Source organism: Microcaecilia unicolor, chromosome 10 (genome assembly GCF_901765095.1).
Source record: "Microcaecilia unicolor chromosome 10, aMicUni1.1, whole genome shotgun sequence".
Taxonomy (NCBI): domain Eukaryota; kingdom Metazoa; phylum Chordata; class Amphibia; order Gymnophiona; family Siphonopidae; genus Microcaecilia; species Microcaecilia unicolor.
In genome coordinates this window covers 49,212,491-49,235,146 of record NC_044040.1, presented here as the reverse complement: position 1 = coordinate 49,235,146, position 22,656 = coordinate 49,212,491, and the positions used below count along the sequence as shown (strand labels likewise).

At 42.1% G+C, this 22,656-nt stretch overlaps 1 protein-coding gene across 1 annotated transcript in view; it reads left to right on the top strand.

Annotated features, from left to right (window-relative positions):
- The window catches only part of HDAC10 (histone deacetylase 10), a 58,396-nt gene that overhangs the window by 31,014 nt on the left and 4,726 nt on the right, over positions 1–22,656 (top strand). The window contains 7 exon segments of the mRNA XM_030216650.1: positions 82–149; positions 826–1,084; positions 4,604–4,694; positions 11,183–11,268; positions 14,932–14,988; positions 15,719–15,803; positions 22,350–22,538. Coding sequence (XP_030072510.1) covers positions 82–149; positions 826–1,084; positions 4,604–4,694; positions 11,183–11,268; positions 14,932–14,988; positions 15,719–15,803; positions 22,350–22,538 — 835 coding nt within the window.

Here is a 22,656-nt window from a genome sequence, read left to right as displayed (position 1 = left end):
AGGAGTGTCCTCTCTGGTGAGTCTGAACTATCCTGTGCTTAGGCCTTTATAGAGTAAGACTAACTGGCTTTTCTCTTCTAGTGCGATAGAATCCATTCAGAATGCCATAGCTGTGCACGCACCATACTGGAAATGTTTTATGCATGATAGTAAGTGCTTTTTTTTTTTTCATTACTAATACCCTAAACATTCAGTTACCAAATATATGTGAACCCCGGAAAGTAAATGATATTTTGATTTTAAGTTCTTTTGGGGGAAACTGCTTGTGATTCTCCTGGTGGTTGAGTTTGTGGCATGCATTCTTTCCAGTTGCCCACAGCCCCCCCCCCCCCAAGGCATGTGCTGGAAACAGGAATCATTTCCCAATTGATGTTAGCAGTACTGTCAATGATAGTATTCCAGAATAGAGATATTAAAATATCTAGCACAAAGCTTTCACACTGCAGAGAACCTGTGCTCTGGCGACTCGTATAACATGACATCTTATGGCCAGAAGAACTCAGCAAATGAACATTTTAATAAGCACTTTTACTAAGAAACCATGTGGGAGATGTATGTGGATAACAGAGTTGAGATGAGGTTCTGGCTGGCTGCATGCTTTATTTGTCATGGGGACACTATGGTCCTTTATTTCCCTTTCTTCCCTGTGCTTAATAAATTCTCAGTATTGCCAGCATCATGGATTAGAAACTAAAATTCCCATTAAACATGTTCTAGCACTTACCGCAGCTTTGTAAAAGGACCTCTAAATGACATTATCTTCATCTGCTTCTTTCCATTGTTTATTGGTATTTGTTTTCTTGTGAAACAAACCCAAATCTGTAGCGGTATCCATTGTGCAAGATCCAAGCACCAAGAGAGAGTTAGGCGATGCACATCTTGTATCCCAGTCAGGATCTTCCCCAGAGGTCTGTGCAGATGAAGCAAAGATGGCTGACGTTTTTCTGCATCATCACATGGAGGGATTGCTGCTTCCAGTGCCCCCTGTGAGGACAGCTGCAGCTCTTCCTTCCCAAAGCCTCTTGCGTGGTGTCCAGGTGGAGACCGGTACAGTTGCTGTTGAAGAAATAGAAGCTCTGATCAGGTGTGCTGTACTAGATTTTTTTGGTTTTTTAAAGAAAATGTTTGACCAATAGAATCTGTAACACAGGGATGTGTTAGAAATGTAATCATGTTTATAGTCTACATATATCTACATATTCTTACCCTTCATGCTCTTCCTCAACTTCTCCTTTATCGCTCCACCTCATTACCTTCCCTCTCCTTTCACTCATACCTCTTTTATCCCATTTACTCCTTGTTCACTGTCCTATCACATACATCCTTGTTGATTTTGATACTACAGATTGTATTCTCTTGTTACTATGTAAGTCGCATTGAGCCTGCGATGAGCGGGAAAGCGCGGGGTACAAATGTAATAAATACATTTGGAAATGTATTCTAAAGAATATTAAAGGGCTCATTTTCAAAACAGAAAAAAATGGCACAAAGCGGCAGATGTTCTTTTATTTTCACAAAAACGTCCAAATCACTATTTTCAAAACCCATTTTTAAAACGTTTTTCTATGCAGTTTGTTTAAATCTGAAGGGGTGTGTAGGAGGCATGTTTTGTGCGGGACTAGGGCAGACTTGTGATCTGGACATTTTTCTCTGACAATGGAACATTTGAAAAACGTCCAATCAAAAAATAGAACGTTTTCAGCTAGACCTGTTTCAGTAACGACAAAGTGCCAAAAAGGCGCCCAACTGACCAGATGACCACTGGAGGGATAAAAGCATGCACCCCTTTAATGTCCCAGTGTTCACTGATCTCTTCCCACCCCTCTAAGAGATGAAAGTGACAGTATATACCGGGCTGTATGACAGCTGCAGATATAATGGCCATTCTTCTTAGAGCAGCAAACAGGTCTCTGGAGTAGCCTAGTGGTCGGTGCAGTGGACTGCAGAGAAGGGAACCCAGGCCAATATCCCTCTCTAACTGGTACACTGGTGGTGGAAAGTATGAGTGCCCCAAAAAGCACAAAATACCTACTGAACCTACATATAAGTGATACCTGCAGGCATAAGGACTATTGTAGTGGTGTACTTTGGGTACAGTAGTTTTTTGCAGTTCCTGGAGGTCTTGCCATACAACATAAGGGGATTATGATGTGATGAGTACCTGAGACCTTGGCTAGATGGACCATTGGTCTGACCCAGTATGGCTATTATGTGAAGTTCACTGCAGTGCCTCCTAGGCTGCCCCACTTCTCTGCTCTACTGGGATGTCTGTATAGCCAGTCTAGTAAGACTGCTGGCCCCCAAACATTCCAGTGACTTGTTTTTGTGTGTTTTTCCCTTGGACTTTTTTTGCTTGAACATTGTCCTGAGCCCGGAAAGTCTAAAATAGGGTGATTTTTGAACCAAAAAGATAGGTGTTTTTGTGGTTCGAAAATGATCATGTTTGGCACTGGATTTTTGAATGTTGTTTGAAAAATTCCTCATCACATTGCATACTTGACACTTGCCCAAGCCAGTGGCGTAGGAAGGGGGGGGGGGGCGGTCTGGCCCAGGTGCACACCGCTGGGGGGATGTCGGCTCGCTGGTTCCCTGCTCTTTGTGCCCCGGAACAGGTTGCTTCCTGTTACGGGGCAGAGAAAGCAGGGAAGCAGCAGAGCCGACGCAGCTCCCAGTGACGTGCACTGGGGGCGGATCGGCCCTCCCGCCTGCCCTCCGCTGCAAGGTAAGGGTGCGTTTCGGGGGGGGGGGGGAGGGTGCGCTCCGGAGGGGGGGGTGCGCCATGCCCTGCACCCGGGGGGGGGGGGTGCGCAGCGGCGACCCGCCCCGGGTGTCAGGCACCCTCGCTACGGCACTGGCCCAAGCCACCTACTAAAAGTTGCACCAGACTGGTTTATTGAATGCCTCAGATTCCACATATCTCTTGTGCTATCTCTCAGTCACTTCCCTGCAGAGAAAGGTTATATTATGTGAACTCCTTGGAAGGCATTGTAGCACATCAACTCATGGAATGCTTGTCCTCCTCATTATACAGTTCACAGTCAGGAAAGGGTGGTGGATGTGTGAAATGTCCTCCTGGTGGAGGTCATGGAGATGAAGACTGTGTCAGAGTTTAAGAAGGTGTCTGCTGTCATGGGTTTAGGCCATCTTACAGTACAGAAACTGTACTAACAACACTTATTGCTAATTTTAGAAGACAAGTCAGTGTAGGTAAGAAGCTAATAAAGCTCCAGTTCTACATGACTAGTGCATTTGATGTGGTAGACCATGACATACTGTTAGGATTAATGAACTACATCAGCATATGTGGGGAAGTTCTCCAGTGGTTCAAAGGTTTCCTGAAACTAAGGTCCTATCAGGTAAAATCATCGGGCTCCATTTCCCCCTCATGGTCCTCAGATTGTGGGGTACCTCAGGGATCTCCCCTCTTGCCCCTTTTCAACATCATGAGGGCTCCATTGGGTTGGAAATTGGAGGCAAGCGGCTTCAGTTCATTCATGTATGCAGATGATGTAACAATCTATCTCCTCTTTGAACATGACCTATATGATGTACTTAAACATCATCAAATCAGGGTTAGATTAGATGGAAATTTGAACATGTGTTTAAATTCAAACTAAACAAGATAAAACTAAATTTCTGGCCATAACTAACCCTTTCCACACTACTCCTTATAAGTGCTATCCATTAGAGTCTAGTATGAAGATCCTGGGAGTAATTATTGACCAGCATCTAACTTTTGAACCCCAAGAATTTTCAGAACTCTGTGGAAATTAAAAAGAATAAGATCTCTCTTTTTTTTTTCCAACATGATCTTCAGAAGCTTAGTACAATCTTTGGTACTGTCACAGATCGACTATTGTAATGCTGTCTACGTAGGTTTTAAAGAAATAGTACTGAAAATTACAAACATCTCAAAACACGGCAGCACGTTTAGTCTGCAAGGCACCACAGTTCAGGAGGGCAACACCTTTGCTCTGGAAACTACACTGGCTCCTAATAAAAGCCAGATTGGCACCACAGCATATGTAGCCTCTAGTGAAGCTTCCTCTATGAAATTCAACCCCGGGGGTCAGAGATTACTTACTCCTTCAGTTCCCCAGTTGTAAGAAAGTAGTTTATAAATCTGTTTTTACAGCAGGCTTTACTTATCAGGGTACCAAACTATGGAACTCCCTCCTGAAACAAATCAGATGTGAGAAAAACTAATTGATTTTCCGTAAAATACATGAGAAAATATCTACTAATGGAAAGTGAGCAAAATACCTTGAGTGCAGGAATGATATTTCTCCTAACCATGTAATTACTATATGAGCTTGCTATAATGTTTTCTGTTTCATCATATTTCTCTTATGCCACGCTAACAGCTGCTGGTGCAGTAATAACGACATAGCCCATTCACTTTGAATGGGCTGTGTCGGCATTGCTGCGCGGCTTTGTAAACAGGAGGGTAAATGTTTTAGTAATAGAATTGTAAGCCACATTGAACCCGAGCCTATGTAGGATAATGTGGGCTATAAATGTCAATAAATAAAATAGAACCTCCAAAATCAGATTTGGTCGACATATCAATAATGTCCCTCTAAATGTTTTTGAATTTTTACAGTAACTTTGCTGTGATGCATGTGAAGGAAGAAGCAGTCTATGTTTGTGTGGGAAAAATACTGAGCCTTTTAACCAAGATCCTGAAAAAGCAGGTATCGTGCTCCACGTTTCTCTGTGATTTCTTTATAGTGTTAGCTGTGGCTTGGTCCAAATGCCTTTCTGCACTGCATAAACCAAATTTGTGTACCTATAACTTCATACATTGATAAAATCATTCAGAATAGTTTAAAAAGCAAACATAATAATAAATCAAATTCACAGTCTATCAAACATATAAACGGCGAGTGACCGACTCACTCGCAAATGCGCAGTAGAGACTTCCCTCTCTGTCCCGCCCCCGCGTCAATAAGTGATGACGGGGGCGGGACAGAGAGGGAAACTGCGCAAAGCCGCCGAGGTCGCTACTGCTCCCCCCCCCCCCCACCCGAGGTCGCCGCTACCGCTTCCCCCACCCGGCGTCGCCGCCGCCAGCCCTCCACCCGGCCCAGGCCCTCTCTCCACTACTGAACTTACATCCATTCGCCGGAACGCAGCACGCACATCAGCTGAGCTGCCATCCGCCTTCCTTCCCTGCCTGTGTCCCGCCCTCGCTGACGTTACGTCACACGAGGGCGGGACACAGGCAGAGAAGGAAGGCCGACGGCAGCTCAGCTGATCTGCCCTGCTGCGTTCCGGCGAATGGCTGTAAGTTCAGTAGCGGAGAGAGGGCCTGGGCCGGCTGGAGGGCTGGCGGCAGCGACTCCGGGGGTGGGGGTGGGGGACGGTAGCGGCGACCTCGCGCAGGGGGGGGGCCAGCGTCGACCTCCGAAAGCCCCAATACCAGCCCGTTTTAACGGGCTCAACGACTAGTAGATGCATAAATTGATGTTGAATAAAGGCCATAAGTTCATCTTCCCAGTACTGTCCCTGCTTTTATTTTTATTTCCCTGTGATTAACGGTCCTTTGTTTTGTTTTTTTCTGTTTATGGTTAGTGTGCTAGTTCTTTCAGAGCTCTGAATCTCTTGGAATTACTTGCACAGAAGATGATCTTGAAGATGTAAAAGTAATTGGACCTAGAATATAAGCCTTGTCATACTGAGACCAAAGGTCCATCAATCTTGTTTTCAGCAGTGTCCAATCCAGGTCACAAGTACCTGGCAATATACTAAAAGTAAAACAGATTTTATGGTGCTTATCCTAGAAAAAAGTAGTGTATTTTCCCCAGTCTATCTTACTGGCTTATGGACTTTTTCTTTTAGGAAAGTATCCAACCCTTTTATAAACACTGCTAAGCTAACTGCTTTTACCACATTCTCTGGCAACGCCAGAGTTTAATTACACATTGAGTGAATAAACATTTTCTCAGATTTTGTTCTAAATATATTACTTAGTAGCTTCGTTGTATGCCCCCTAGTCCTTGTATTTTTGGAAAGTATAAACAAGCGATTCACTTCTACCATTTCCACTCCATTCATGACAGAAGTCTATAAAATACTATCTCCCCTCAGCCATCTCTTCTGATCTAATCTAGTACTTTTATACTGCTGAATTCCTACAAAAGGTTCACAGCAGATAAAATACAAGAAAAGCATAAACTAGTGTAGATCCATAAAAAATGAGAGAAGTAAGCAGAATCACTTTAAGCTAAGTTTACAATTACATATTCATCAAACAGAGAAGTCGTGAGATTTTTACAAATGAGCATGTAAGAATTTTTGAGTCTCGGATTAGTTGGGTCTCCAATATTTAGCAGCCTGCAATGAATATGATCTTTCATGATGACTTTTACACACAAGACAATAAACTTTAGGAAAAAGCAAAATATTGTTATTTTTTTCCAATTTTAAAGTCAATTGAGGAATGATGAAATAAGCTATATAAAAATAATGAAGCTGAAGCATGTAAAGATTTGAATACTAGACAAGACACCTTAAATATAATCCTGGCATTCACCGGCAGCCAGTGTAAATCATTCAGCAGTGGGGTAACTCTGTCATGTTTTCTACACCTAAAAATCATCTTGGCAGCTGTATTCTGCAAGAGTTATAATCTATCTAGTTTGTTTTTTTAGGAAGACCAATATATAATGAGTTACGGTAATCAAGCTGCGACAATGTATAAGATTGTACCACTAGTGCAAAAAAATGTGAATCAAAATAAGACCGACCCATCTTTAACCGCTTCAATTAAAAAAAAAAACCACCCTTTTCATCAAACTACTAATTTGTGGCTCAAATGACAAGGCAGAATCAAATAAAATCCCCCAAATGTTAGATACCTGTGAAACTGCTGATGACTGAGACAAGTCTAGCAGAATCACAGATGGAATAGTGTGCAAAGTATTGCTGAACCACAATATTTTGGTCTTTTCAGCATTGAGCTTCAGCATGTATCTTGTAGCCCATGATTTTAAATTATTGATGCATAGAGATATTGCACCATAAATTGATTCCAAACTGTTAAACACAGGGAGCCAAATAGAAATATCATCAGCATAAGAAAATAAGCAAGTTCTTATGGTGTAGAGATAGTTATGAGTACCTTGAGTACTATGTTAAATTGTTTTGGAGAGAGTGTCGCCCCTGGAGATTTTTCTCCATTCCAGTACATAGTAACTACACTTTCATGGAAGCAAGTATACATCACACCAGACATTCCCGACTCTAAGAATATCAAGTAAAATAGTGACCCACCCTATCGAATGCTCCAAGCTGAAGAGTCCTAACCTCTTTAACCTTTCCTCATAGGGAAGTCGTCCCATCCCCTGTATCATTTTTGTTACCCTTCTCTGTACTTTTTTTTTTTCTAATTCTGCTATATATTTATTTTGAGATGTGGTGACTAAAATTGCACATAATATTCGAGTTGTGGTCACACCATGGAACAATGTCAAAGGCTTTATAATAATCAGTTTTGTTCTTCATTCCATTCCTAATAATTCCTAGCATGCTATTTGCTCTCTTAGCTGCTGCTGCTGCACGCTGAGCAGAGGATTTCAACATATCATTGATGACACCTAGATCCTTTTCTTGTGTGTTTGTTTGTGTGTGTGTGTTTCTGTGTATGTTTTTGTGTGTGTGTGCGTGCATTTGTGTGTGCGTTTGCGTGTGTGTTTGTGTGTGTGTGCGTTTGTGTGTGTGTGTTTGTGTTGTTGGTGTGTTTGTGTGTGTGTTTATGTGTGTGTGTTTCTGTGTGTGTGTGTTTTTGTTTGTGTGTTGCGTGTTTGTGTGTGTGTGTGTTTTTGTTTGTGTGTTTGCGTGTTTGTGTGTGTGTGTGTTTATGTGTTTGCGTTTGTGTGTGTTTGTGTGTGTGTTTATGTATGTGTGTTTCTTCTTGGGTGGTGACTCCTAATGTAGAACCTTGCATCACGTTCCTGTTTCCTACATGCATCGTTTTGCACTTGTTCACATTAAATGTCATCTACCATTTGTATGCCCAGTCTCCCAGTCTCATAAGGTCCTCTTGCAATTTTTCACAATTAACTTTGATTAACTTTGTGTCATCAGCAAATTTAATTACCTCAGTAGTTATTCCCATCTCTAGATTATTTATAAATATGTTAAAAGGTGGTCCTAGAACAGATCCCTGGGGAACCCTACTATCTACCCTTCCCCAGTAAGAATACTGACCTTTAAACTCTACTCTTTTCTTTTAACCAGGCTTATTTTCGAAAGACACATTGCAGGATGGGCGTCCTTCTCACAGGGTTGCCCAAATCGGTATAATGTAAAGCCGATTTTGGGCGTCCATAACTGCTTTCTGTCGCAGGGACGACCAAAGTTCCCAGGGGCGTGTTGGAGGCATAGCGAAGGTGGGACTTGGGCGTGCCTAACACATGGGTGTCCTTGACCCATAATGGGGAAAAAAAAGGGCGTCCCTGACAAACACTTGGACGACTTTACCTGGTCCTTTTTTTCTTACGACCAAGCGACAAAAAGGTGCCCGAACTGACCAGATGACCACCGGAGGGAATCGGGGATGACCTCCCCTTACTCCCTCAGTGGTCACTAACCCCCTCCCACCCTCAAAAAAATTTTTTTTTATATATTTTTGCCAGCCTCTATGCCAGCCTCAAATATCATACCCAGCTCCATGACAGCAGTATGCAGGTCCCTGGAGCAGTTTTAGTGGGTGCAGTGCACTTCAGGCAGGTGGACCCAGGCCCATCCCCCCTACCTGTTACACTTGTGGTGGTAAATGTGAGCCCTTCAAAACCCACTGTACCCACATGTAGGTGCACCCCTTCACCCATAAGGGCTATGGTAGCGGTGTACAGTTGTGGGGAGTGGGTTTTGTTTTTTGTTTTTTTTTGGGGGGGGGGGGTTCAGCACACAAGGTAAGGGAGCTATGTACCTGGGAACATTTTCTGAAGTCCACTGCAGTGCACCCTAGGGTGCCCGGTTGGTGTCCTGGGATGTCAGGGGGACCAGTGCACTATGAATGCTGGCTCCTCCCACGACCAAAGGGCTTGCATTTGGTCGTTTCTGAGATGGGCATCCTTAGTTTCCATTATCGCCAAAAATCAGAAACAACCAAGTCTAAGGATGATCATCTCTAGGGACGACCTAAATTTCACGATTTGGGCGTCCCCGACCGTATTATCGAAACGAAAGATGGACGCCCATCTTGTTTCGATAATACGGGTTTTCCCCGCCCCTTCGCTGGGACGTCCTGCGAGGACGTCCTCAGGAAAACTTGGACGCCCCTTTCGATTATGCCCCTCCACAGGACACTGCCTCCTATCCCATGATTTTCTAATTTCCTTAAGAGACATTCATGAGGTACTATGTCAAACACATTTTGAAACTCTAATAGGGTCCTAAGGAGAGAATGTCTTTGCATTTACAGCTGAATTGGCATCTCAGATTTGTTGCAAGGGCTTGTGGTTATCTTAATTTCAGTTGACTCCATTGCAGCTTATGTGTTTGTGTGTGTGCTCCATATCATATCATGCCTTCAAACAGTAAAGTAATTGAGGTTAGTAGTTGCCAGAAATCATTAACACCCTAAAAACCATCGGGGCTTATGTGAAATGAGCTAATGGACTCTGGCCAGTTCCCAGATGTATCATCACTACCGGTGCCAGCAGAAGCCAGAGCACAGATAAGTGGACTGAATTGCTGACAACCCCGCCCCCATTTTCTAGAGGTCTCCCCTCTACCAATCAAAGTTGATGTCTGCTGGCAGAAAAATGAAGAGAAAGCTTGCACCACTACCTGTTTCACTTCCTGCTCTTTTGTTAAATAGAAAATAAAGGACTTTGGTTTCCAGTGCTCTCAATCTGGCATTCTTTCACAAGCACTTAATCCAAAAGTAACAATATTTTTTATTTAAAAGAAAAAAAAACAAAAGACAGTGTCAAACAATGGAAGCTATTGACAACCTAATAAAAGTCATTAAAAGTTATTTTTGCATATCACAATAGTTAATAAACATTTCAAGAGAAAAAAGCGTTATACCAAAACACCACCTTACATTAAAAACAAAGAAAAATAAGCTGTACAATACTTAACAACTCTCGAATAACAAAACATATTGATCTCCTGAAAGAAATCTTGCAACAAGTATGCTCTCTGTACAAAAAGGGAGAGAAAAGGAGGACTGCAGTGTCATAGCTCTGGTTAATGTTTTGTTCAAGTCATGCTAATAACGCAGCCTCACTTTGTAGCTCTTTTTTTACTTTATGAAGGAACGTTAAAAGGGATGCAATCGCTGTAAAATTCCATGTACATTGCCATGAGCCTTTGGACAGCAATAATATATATAAATAAAAGCTTGAATGGCACATCTGTCGATAATATTCTGGTCTGTCTTATAATTTAGAGATGAGGTTAATACCCTACTTTGGAAAATAACCAGATTAGGTATAAAGAAGCCCATTTAGGGGGAGCTGCTCAAAGCAAACCGGGCTTGCAAAATTTAATTTAGACTGGGGGGGGGTTTGGGGAGGGGGGGGTTTCCATTAGACCACCAGAAATTTTTTTGTAGGTTTGGGGGGGGGGGGGGGAGGGGTCCACTAGACCACCACAGAATTTTTAGGTTTGGGAGGTCAGAAGGGATCCACTGGACCACCAGGGAATTAAGTGCATCGAGATGAACCCCTATTCACTAGACTTTACACACAAGAAGAAAACCCTTCTGAGTCCTTTGTCTAACCATGCCCAGGCCCCCAAGTCTCACCCCTTTCCAGTGGATGTTCACTTGGAGGGCTGGAGCACTTTCTAGGCCGCCAAGAAAGTAACTGAGATCCCCTGGTTCAGACAACGCACAGAACTGAGATTGTAGCTAATTGCATTTCATAAACTAACTTTAAACTTTGGTACCAGCACAAAAGGGTTTGAGAATGAACTGCAGTTGGTGCTGTGTTCAGGGTTCAAACAATCAAATTTATATTTGCAATTGAGATTGTGAATACCTGAACTCAGCCCGTAGCATGCAAATAGGTGGGGAAAATGTGGGATACAAATGTAACAAATAAATAAAATAAATAAACCTACAGTGAGAAAATGGATCTGTTATCTGTTACATTTGCTACAAAGAATTTTGCCAACATTGAAATGGACAAACCAGGACAAATCTGCCTGTGCTTTTTCTTTTCAGGTAAGGAATGGGATCGCATTGTCGCCCGCAGTTTCTGTTTCTTCTTCTGTTGCAATTAAGCAGAGCATCGCGATTGGATTTCAAAAGTGAGCTTAGGATCTTTTTGTTTTGGGCTGGGTAATCAAAGTGAAAGAAGGCTGAGATAGTTGTTTTCCTGCCAATAAGTTAGTCAAGAGGATAGATGCAGGGTTGTCTATCTTGGACATGAGGAACTGTAATGTTCTGGCAGTGGTGTACTGTGAATCTTCAGTACTTGGTCTGTTGTTTACAATTGTGCGTTCCCCCCTCCGCTTCCTTCTCCAGCATCTGGCACCCAGGGGGCCATGGCCCCATCCCAACCTCCCATCACTGTGTTCTGATATCAGGCTTTGCCTTATTCATACTGTGTGAGAGGCTTGGTAGATGAGCACATTTTTAACATTTGCATTCAGAGATATGGTGGAAGGCAATTCAGCCCATCAATAGCTTATCTTTCTTGGCTGGGAAGCAGCATCCTACAACCCTAAAAGTGTTTTGTACTAGAGGACACAACTTCTTAATCAGAATTGAAGGCAGTTTTGCCAGTGATTTTTGTAGAGCAGTTACATAGTCCTCATTTCAAACCTTTGCTAAGCATTATAAACTAGATGTCCTGGCACGTCAGCATGCTTGTATCAGGAGCGTCAGTGATTGGGGCAACAGCTGCTGTTCTCCTCCCCTCCCCCCCCCTTCTTGAGGAATGCTTTTAGACATCCCTCAAGTGACTGGACTGGTCTGGGGGATGCAAAGGAAGGAGAAATTAGATCTTACCTGCTAGTTTTTCCCCCTTTAGTCCAAGCAGACCAGTCCAAATACCCTCCCTTCCCTCTCATACATATATAGTTAATGTCTCTGTCATGGTCTTTAAAGTTCTTCATGTTTTTTGCTATATGTATATACTCATAAAAGGATAAGGTTTGAAGGTTTTAGAAGGAAGTAAGTGTATCTGTTCTGAACATGAGTACTGCTTTGTTATCAAATACTGAATTGTTGGAGCAGAACACGGTCCTTATGACCACAGCACAATTCTGTGTTTTCTATCTCCACCTGCTGATCGATGCATTCAACAACCCACAAGTGATTGAACTGGTCTAGTGTGACTAAAGGAAAGAAAATTAGGGCAGGTAAGATATATTCTATCCTTCATATACCTCAGAAGTATGAATAATGCATACAAGAAAAACAAGGAAATTCAAGAACAAGGAAATGGGGAAAGACTCAGGAGAAATGTAAAATATTTGGATTTAGAAAAGGGTGGTGAAAGTTTGAAATGGTCTTCAGAAGAGATGGTGTAGGCAGAAATAAGTATAAGAAAAAAAGAAGATGCTTACGGAGAATGGGAGCCGGAGGAGAATGAGAATGAAGCTGGAGAGTTAAGTAGTGATACACAACAGGAAAAATGAACCCTAGATGAGGATTGCGTTATAATAGTAGTTCACACTATTTTGCAAGGTTTCTGCCATTTCTGTAGTATTAATTTCTAAATTAAGTCATCCCCCATATTTCTTTAGTTTGGTAGTGCTATGGAAGGATATGCTTTCTTTTAATTATTTTTCTGTTTCTTCTGGTTTCTTTATTATACTAATCTACTTTTCCTGATCTTATCAGGTTTTGTTTATGTAAAGATTTTGTCTGGGTTCGTAACATCTCCTGACGTCAGCCAGCCTCCAGCGTTCCTTTCACTCTCACTGTCCCGCCCTAGTGTCAAAACGTAACGACGTCAGAGGGTGGAACAGTGAGAGGGAAGGGAACGCTGGAGGCGAGCTGACGTCAGGAGGGATGTTACGAACGGAAGCCAGCCAGCCAGAGAACGTTCAGGTACAAATCGAGGGGAGGAGAGAATCGTGAGACATCGAGGGGAAGGGGAGGGCATAGCAGGGCAGAGGAGAATTGATGGATGGGATGGGAGGGAGAGGAGAGAATCGCGGGACACGGATGGGAGGGCAGGGAAGAGGAGAATCGCTGGGGAGGGGAGGGAAGAGTCGCTGGACATGGAGGGGAGGAGAGAGAGAAAAAAACGCTTACATGAGAGCCTTCTTAGGGCCCATTTCATTGTTGAGGAAACGGGCATGGTTCCACTAGTTTTTCATGAAATTGAATAAAAATTGAACAAAACCAAAGTAAAAAATGAACTTTATAGTCATCTGCCATCAGTCTGTTACTGTGTTTGGGTTTCTTGAGTGGTATATTTTAATAATAAAAAACGCGCTTTGATAGTGCGCAGCCTCTCCGTGAGAGTCTTCACTGGCTACCCATTAAAGACAGTATTGAATTCATAATCTGCGCCTTAACACATTAGATCATTTACGGAGAAGCACCAGTTTACATGTGTGATTTGATAGATTTACCTTCCAGAAATTCATCGGTGTCATCTCGTACTTTTCTTCTGTACTATCCTTCCTGCAGGAATCTAAAGTACAAGTCAATCTACGCTTCTTGCTTTTCGTTCATCAGCCCGCACTCCTGAAATGCTTTGCCGAGGCTACTGAAAGAGACAACGGATCACCCGACATTTAAAAAATTACTCAAAACTTATTTGTTTAGTAATGCCTATCCCAAAGACCTCCATACTCTTTAAAACCCCTATTTTCATTTTGTTTGATTTCCCGCTTTTTGCTTTATGTCTGCTTCCCTGTTGTTGCTCCTGTTTTCCCATCCGTATTCTCTTATTTAGCTGCCTTCGTTACTGTATTTGTTAATTTTTATATAACTATTATATCCTGCTGTATTATGTAATTCTCTTGCAACTTTGTTAGCCACATTGAGCCCGCACAAGTTGGGAAAATGTGGGATACAAGTGAGCCAAATAATAATAATAATAATAATAATAATACATCTGAATAGTCAGTGAAATTGATGCAGATCAGCAGAGACCCCTTTACAAGTGATTGCGGAGGTCATTTTAGAATGGTTAACTGCCTTCTGCATGTTTAAATGACTATACATGATCAAGTAGCGATTTTAGAAAGACTGCTACTTACATGTGTACGTTCACAGAATGTGCATATTTGAAAGGGATGTGGTTTGGGTGGACCTTAACGTATACATGCATTTTTTTATTTGCAAACAAAATAAATGTCTGCTTGAACAGGTGTAAATGCCAGAGTGGAGACTTCAAGACATACATAACTATCAGCTAACTGCTCATTTAAACCTGGGATTGGGAAAAGTGATTAAGAGGGAATTGTGTTTTCTTCTCTGTTCAAAGCCTCCTGCAAAAAATTGGCTCCCCTTGGACTTGCAATTTTCTAAAATCTGCTACTTACCAGCATAAATCCTGGCACTACACATACAGGTTACAAAATGTGCTGCCTACACCTTTAAGCACTGGCATTTACATGAACAGAACCCCAAGAGATGCCACTCTAACCTGGGTTTTTGAAATATGTGCTTCACATATACGTTTTCTCTGTGGCCTAGATAGCCTATACAAAATTGATTTCATATCTCTTAACTTGCTGCAAGACTAACAAGTTACACGTACACGGATGGGTACGTCTTTGTACGAATTTAGTACAGTTTAAGAAACTTTTAAGATCTGTTTGTTTCTTTTGGCTTATCCTGTGGCTTGAAGTAGAGTATTGGCGTATAGTGATATTCGGCATTTCAGCACGCTCCTTAATTTGTTTAGATGTATGTATGTTTTTGAGATGTGTGTTTTTTAAATTATATTTTATTGTACTCTGCTTAGTTTTTAGGTAGAATATAACTTACTTTTTTTTTTTTTGAAGAGTGCTCTGCGTAGCTATTGGTGATGTGGATATTGGAAAAGATTTCAGTAATGATGGGTAAGATATTTTAGACCTGTGACGTAGGTAACGGTCAAGACACTGGTAAATCTCAAAAACAAAACATGAATGTTGTTAATAGTTAAATACATAAGTTTAAATGTACAGCGCTGCGTACATCTAGTAGCACTTTAGAAATGATAAGTAATAGTATTTATGTATACTAGCAGACATCCAAAAAATATTTTGCTGAATTTTATGACTCCCTCTGTCTTCAAAGAACTTGGAAAGATGTACAACAAAAATAAATTACCTGATAAAGAAAGTACATTTTACTTTAACCAAAACAAAGCACCTTGGGGAATGAGACAAAGGGGTGGATAATTTTCAGACACATTTCTGTGGATGAAACAGGGCTTTTACCTGTAGAAATGAGCCTTTATAAAGCTGGCCTCCTTATATACTGGTTAAAGAGTGAGCTTACAGCTTCTAAATGTATAACATTACTCAGAGTGAATAGAGCTATTCCTAAGGGTGAAGTTGAGTGCAGTTTTCGCTTACGTGCAAACATTAAAAATTCAAGTGTATTCATTTACATATATACCTTTTTTGCCACAGAATTTATGGGTTAATTTAAGTACACAGTTTTTCTGAGGTAATTTTTAAAACAAAAGTGCATGTGTAGTTTTGCTTTGAAAATTCAGCAAAATTCATAAAGAGGAAAATATGTGCACACAATTATACAATTACTCCCATAGCTTCTTATCTGCTTTGACTTATTTTTCCACAGAAAAACCATGCTGCTAAAGATCTGTGGGAAGCAAAACTCAGAAATGGCAAAATCAAAATATCACATTTCTCTCAGCTGGAGTGAAGTAAGTGACATTTCAGGTGATACTGACATTCCCTGTTGCGTATTCCATACCATAGATTCTTTCCTTCCTCCCTCTGTCTGTCTCGCAGGTGTCTTTTTTTTTTTTTTTAAACAGGCATTGTTCCAATAAATGCATTTGATTCCACTGCTTTGTTTTTTTTTATATACTGTTTTGTAAGCAGTTGTGTGCCTTTTTGTTTTGTATCATCAATGATTCCTCCATCACTTATTTCTTTCATAACTTTGAAGATGCACCTACTGGTTAAAAATATGCATTGAATTGTTTGGAAAAGTAGCACAGTGGTTAGAGCAGCAGGCTAAAAACCAGAACAGCCAGGCTACAAATCTTGCTTCTCCCACTGCGTCTTGTAACATTGTGCAAGCCTTTCACTCTCCATTGCCTCAGGTACAACTTAAATTGTAAGTCCACTTAGGGAAATAACTCACATACCCCTTTTTACACACTTTGAATTCGGATTTGGGGAATAAATTTAAATCTCAAATCCAAATGATCTTGTATATAGCATCACTATGCACCTTCCTGTTCCTGGAATGGATTTCTTCTGTTTAGCAATAGCACTGAAATCATTTTCACTTATTTAGTCAGATATTTTGCTCTCTGCTGATTAATGTTTTGTCCTTTCACATATCTGCCTTGAATTGAATTTAAAGACTATTAAATAAAACATTCTCTCAAATTGCCTTCAGAGCTGTACTTGATTTGGTGGGCTTTTTCTGATTTATTTTTCTATCTTTTGGTCATCTAATCCTTAGCTTCATCCTTCATTACCACTTTTGTCCAGACATCCAGCTATAGGCTTTATTTGACCCCTTCCTTTTTTCTTTCCTTGTCCTCTATGTATCCTTTTTTGACCATGTCAACTTTTGAGTTGTCTTTAATGCCTTGCTATGAAATATCTGTAAGATGGAAGACGTTTTCTTAAACAACAAAAATTCCCTCAATATTATTTCTTCTGTCTTACTCCTTGAATTGGATCTCACATTTCCCACCTCTGCTTGTACCTTCTTTGTGTCTCTTGATTCTTATCTCTTTCCCCTTGCATCTCACAGATCAAAAACCTTCACCACCAACAATATTTTTTTTTACATCTGCCAGATTCTTGACTCTTCTGGTGGAACTCATTCATGCTTGACTAGATTATGCTGTCTAAACTCTATAGTCATCCAATTCTTCATTTCAATATGTGCAAGATACAAATGCTTCACTCTTCTTTACACAGAAAGGCATGATTGTATTTTCCCTGTCTTCGGATAATTTCACAAATGTTGAATGTTTTTAAGGATTCAGTATAAATTTGCCCTTCTGGTCTTTTACTTCTCTTGTATTGGTTTTGCTTATCTGTCTGATCATATTACTCACCATTTCTCCAGCCTTGCCTCTGCTCACTCCTTTTTCTTCACTACAAGGCTAATCCAACATTGTTGGAAAAGCCCCCTCTACCTCCATGTCATTGATTCCCTTTCTGTTTTTATGCTGTTCAACATACAGAATGTTAGAAAGAATTATTTAAAAGGTATATTTGTTATAGTACTTCCTAAAATGAATAGAAAGTTATTAGTTTTGACAAAGAGGAACAAAGACTCATGACATGAGGCCATAAAATGGGAAAGAAAATATGGGGTTTGAGATTTTGAATGGTTTTTTGTTTTGAAAATGAGCCCCTAAGTCTCCCATCCTGACTGTTACTTTGAGATGAATGAAATCTGTCAAGAGACAAGAAGGTATCTGTAACGAAACAGCGGGTTTCCAAGCCTGTGAATTACAGTAAATAATAATTTCATGAAGTGTATTTCTCCTAATTGGCCAGCGTATGGTGTTTGTTTTCAGTTTTAAAGCTGTTGCAGAGATTACTTTCTTTTTTCAATTTAGCCTTGTGAAAAAAGGGAACTTGAAGTACCGTTGGCCAGATACTTTCAAAGTTGGTGCCGTGGGCTCTGATTGGCCCTGGAGTTCAGATCTAGCCAGGAGGTACTGGATTTTCTTTAGGCTCAGCTTGGGAGTACAGAGAAGAAACATCTCTGTCCTGAGACCCTGTTCAAGACTTGTGAGCAGTTAATTTCCTGAAACTCCCCAGGTGCTACCCAGGTAGTAACAAGTGTTAGATAGTTTTAATATTGATCTTTATTCAGTTACCTGTTATTGCTTTCTGTAACATAACATAGTAAATGACAGCAGATAAAGACCTGAATGGTCCATCCAGTCTGCCCAACAAGATAAACTCATTTTACATAGTATATTGCTTATGTTACTGGTTTTTCAAACGTTTACTGTTTTACTGTAACGATAAACCCATTAGTTTATTGGCTCTGCTGTCATGGATTGACTAAAAATCCTGGTGGTTTGTGTTTTGGGTCCGTGAGTGCTTTCTAGAAACTGTGGGACCCCTGGGAGTATGGCCTCAGTGTCCTAGAAATCAGCAGGGAATAACTTGAGAGTGGGAGACTAGCCCAGAGGCAAGTGGGACCCAGTCAGTGGGAGGTGAGTGCTAATATATAGCATGTGCCCAGGTGCGGGCAGGATTTGTAGCATGGAATGTTGCCACAATTTGGGTTTCTGCCAGGTACTTGTGATCTGACTTTGGTGATCTGACTTTGGCCACTGTTGGAAACAGGATACCAGTTTAGATGGACCATTGGTCTGACTCCGTATGGCTACTCTTATGTTCTATTTTGGTACTGTGGTAGCAACCAACGAAGTTGTCCAACTTCTGCAGTCGTTGGGTTGGTGATTCATTTCAAGAAGAGCAGACTAACTCCATCACAAATACTAGATATCTGGGTGTTCGATTCGACACAGCAAGGGAGAGGATCTTCCTCACGGAATGCAGGAGGTTGAAGCTGGTTCAACAGATTCATCTTCTTCTCAGTCAAGGTAGGCCCAGGGTCTAGGACTATGTCCAGGTTCTGGGGTCAATGACAGTGGAGATGGACGTGGTGCCATGGGCAAGGGCTCATATGTGGCCACTACAGTACTCTCTTGTCAGCCACTTGTCTCCAGTCACAGAGGTAAGACCTTTATCTTCCTTGGACACTGGTTGCCGTATGTGGTGGTTGTCACCCATGAATTTGACTGTTGGAGCTCCCTTTCCGATAACACAGTGGGAGGTGGTGATAACGGACACCAGCAAGTAAGGGTGGAGAGTTCATACAAGTTTCATCTGGCAGAAGACACCTAGATGGAATAGGAGTCTCTGTGGTCGATAAATCACTTGCTGCTCAGGGCAGAGTGGAATGCCTTACATGACTTTGCTTCCTTTCTGGTAGGGGCCCCGGTGTGAGTTTTCTCCAACAATGCGACAGCACTGGCTTATATCAACAAGCAAGGCGGGACCCGCAGCCATCTGATGGTGATGAAGATGGCCTCCTTAATGAGTTGGTCAAAGAAATCTTCTCTGCTTGTCAACAGCTCACTTTGCTGGGTTGTTGAATGTGGAGTTGTACTTTCTCAACAGGTACTCCCAGGACCAAGGAGAATTGGGAAATATCCAGCCAGGGTTTTCAGCTGATAATGGACCAATGGAGTTCTCTGCTTCTGAACTTGATGGCAATGAAAAGGAATGCCAAAGTGCCCAAGTTCTTCAGCTGTTGGAAAGCACCAGGTTCGATGGGGATCAGTGCCCTACTTTGTCTTTCCTCCTTGGCCCATGGTAGACCATGTGTTGAAAAGGATCGCATTGCACCGTGGTCGAATAATTCTCGTAGCCCTGGATTGGCCACAGAGGCCATGGTATTGTGAAGAATAAGGTGCTGTCCTATCCTGGGTAGGCCACTAGGTGGTGCTGTTCCCATAGGAATGGGGGGAAATGCTTATGCTTAGGATGCGTCACTAGAGGGAGCCAGTAGGGGAAGGTCCAGATGGAGGTCGCTAGGACCTGGGAGAGTCCTGGGTTGGAAACAGGTGAAGGTTGTTATGGGCTGGGTCCTGCCTGGAATTAGGGGGAAGAGCCTAAAGGGGTGTAGAAGCTAGTCACCCATTTTTATATGTGCCTGAGTTTGGAAAGAAGGAGAAGAGAAAGGAACTGGAGAGCTGGCAGCTGAGGAAAGAGGATTCCCTGAAGGTACTGGCTGGGCTCTAGAGAGACTGTTGCGTTAATCTGTTGTATATAGAACTGTGTAAGAAGACCAAGGAACTAGCAGCCAGGGGCTGGAGGACAGAAGGCTATTAGCACTGAGCCCAGGAGTCTATGGGTGTGAGGCTCAGTGGGAAGATCTGTGAAATGTTTGAAGCTTGTGATAATGTTTTAAGCTGGAAGAAGTGTGCCGGGGGGCTGGAATAAAGAGCTGATTGATGAATATGCTGTATTGGACTTGAGTAATTTGCATCTAATCTGCATATTCCCTGGAGCTCACCCTGAGTGAAAAAGGGGCCCAGGATCTTGAGGTTGGAGTGTTCAGGATACTGGGAAGAGACTGGCTGGAGTCCTGCTTGGGAGCCAGAGGCCAGTGAGGCCTGCTGGAGAGCGGGAGGAGAAGCCTCGTCTTCACAGTATGCAGACCTGATTTGACTGCTGGACAGGGGTTCTCTCCATCTTCTGCAGATACAAGGCCTACTGGAGCAAGGTCCAATGCTCGTGGAGGATCCATGCCCCTTTGGTCTTACTGCTTGGCCATTGAAAGGGCTTGGTTGAGACAAAAAGGTTATTCTGATTCAATCATTGTGACCTTGCTTCAGTCTCAGAAATGCTCTACATCTGTAGCGTATGCGAGGTGTGGAGGACGTTTGAGGGCTGATGTTCTGATTCCGGACTTTTTCCCTTCTCTGCTTAGATCACATACGCCTAGTGTTTTTCCAGGGTGGTCTTCAGAAAGGATTGGTGTTCGGTTTGACCTGTTTCAGGGGCCAACTACAGAAGACATTTCTTGCTGCTCACTCGGATATTCGATTCTTGTGGGGAGCAGGCCACTTGCAGCCTCCCTTTTGTACACTGTGTCCAGATTGGAACCTTAGTCCTTAATGCTCTTCAGAAGTCTCCTTTTGAACCACTCTGGAAGGCCTCCTTGAAAAATCTTACGCTAAAGACAGCGTTCTTGATGGCTGTTGCATCGGCACGAAGGATTCCCCCTCCTCATGTACTCTTTCCCCCCTTCCCCTTCTTTACTGTCATGATTGTAGTTCAGTCCCCTCTCCCTCTTTAAAACTTATGACCTTTATTTGACCTTTCTCTCCTACCCAGGGGTAGACTGACCATTGGAATAATAGGTCTGTGCTCATGGGCCCACAGCAGTAGGAGGTCCACTCTCCCCTGGCTTCCATCTAATTTACACACTTTTGATAAGTGGTTAGGGGCCCACAGCCCTTATTGCCGAAGGGCCCAAAACACTGTCAGACCACCCCTGCTCCTACCTCCCTTTCTTGATTGTACTGTGTAAGCCACCTAGATAATATGTTTAGTAGGCAGGGTAGAAGCCCTGAATAAACTTGGGTTTCGTAGCTTAAAGCACTCTTGTTGGGACCCCTTTCTCTGCGTTTTGGAGGTAGGGGTCTCCCTGTGCGTGGTTCCTTCCTTTCTTCTGAAAGTGGTATCGGCATTTCATCTCATCTAATCTGCAGAGTTTCTATCCTGTCGTAGAGAGGACATAGAGGCTCAGTATTCTTCCTTGAAGCTTCTTGATGTGCGTAGAGTCCTCACTAGGTATCTGGAAGTCACAAATTAGTTTCGCAAATAGGACAGACTGTTTGTGCTTTTTGGTAAGCAGAAGCTTGGCCTTATTGCTTCTAAGCCCACAATTGCTAGATGGCTGAAGGAGACTATTGCTTCTGGGGAAGCAGGCTCCTCAGGCCTTGTGGGCTCATTCTATGAGGTATAGAGCAACATCCTGTTGGACACTACCATACTGTCTCTAGTGCATATTTGCAAGGTGAGGATGTGGTCAATGCTGCATACCTTTGCCAAGCACTACAGGGTGGATGTTGTGGTGCACTGGGAAGACAGTTTTCGGGCTTCGGTTCTCAGGGCAGTGGCGCCAGGATCCCACCCATTCTAGGGATTGCTTTTAAACATCCCACAGGTTCAGGAATAGTGAGAAGCTATGTAATGGAAGGAGAAATTAGGTCTTACCTGATTAATTTTCTTTCCATTAGTCCTTCCCACTATTCCACTTTTTCTGAGATGGTTAGTCAGTGTGAAGTAGTGGGTCAAATAATGACTGTCACCTTGCATGGTGCTTCCTGCACATCTCTTGCTCTCTGCAAGTTGTCCAGAGTTGAGAGAGGTCCACACATGTTTTCTCATCTGGTTAGTGTTAGATTAATGAGTTGTTTAAGGTTGTTCTGTCCTTACTGCTTGTCTACGTAAATATTGAGGAGGTGGACTGGAATGGATGCCAAAAGAGATGTCTCAGCTCATTTTTCAGTTCTCTACCTCCACCTGATGGTTGATGGACACAACTATCCCACAGGTTCTGGAATAGTGGAAAGAAAATTATCAGGTAAGACCTAATTTCTCCTTAACCACTATGGAATTTTGAAAACTGTATGCTCAGTAAGTAAATACTTTAAACTGTATTTTTTTTTAATTCCTTAAAGGATCACCATGAGAAAAACAGTTTTGTATTTGGTGTGCTTCGATTCATCCTTCCATTGGCTTACAGCTATCAGCCTGACATCGTTTTCATAACCATAGGAGCAAAGTGTAGTATCGATGTTAAAGGGATTTCTTTACTTGCCTGTTTCTTACAAGGACTAGCTGAAGGTCGAACTTTTGCAGTGATTCAGGTAAGCTTAGTTCTTACATTTAATTGCTTGCGTAACTTAATTAGGTTTCAAGTGATTTATTACAATTTCCACAGTAACAAAAACAAAGAGAAAAATAACTGTGGCTGTAAAAAATCTA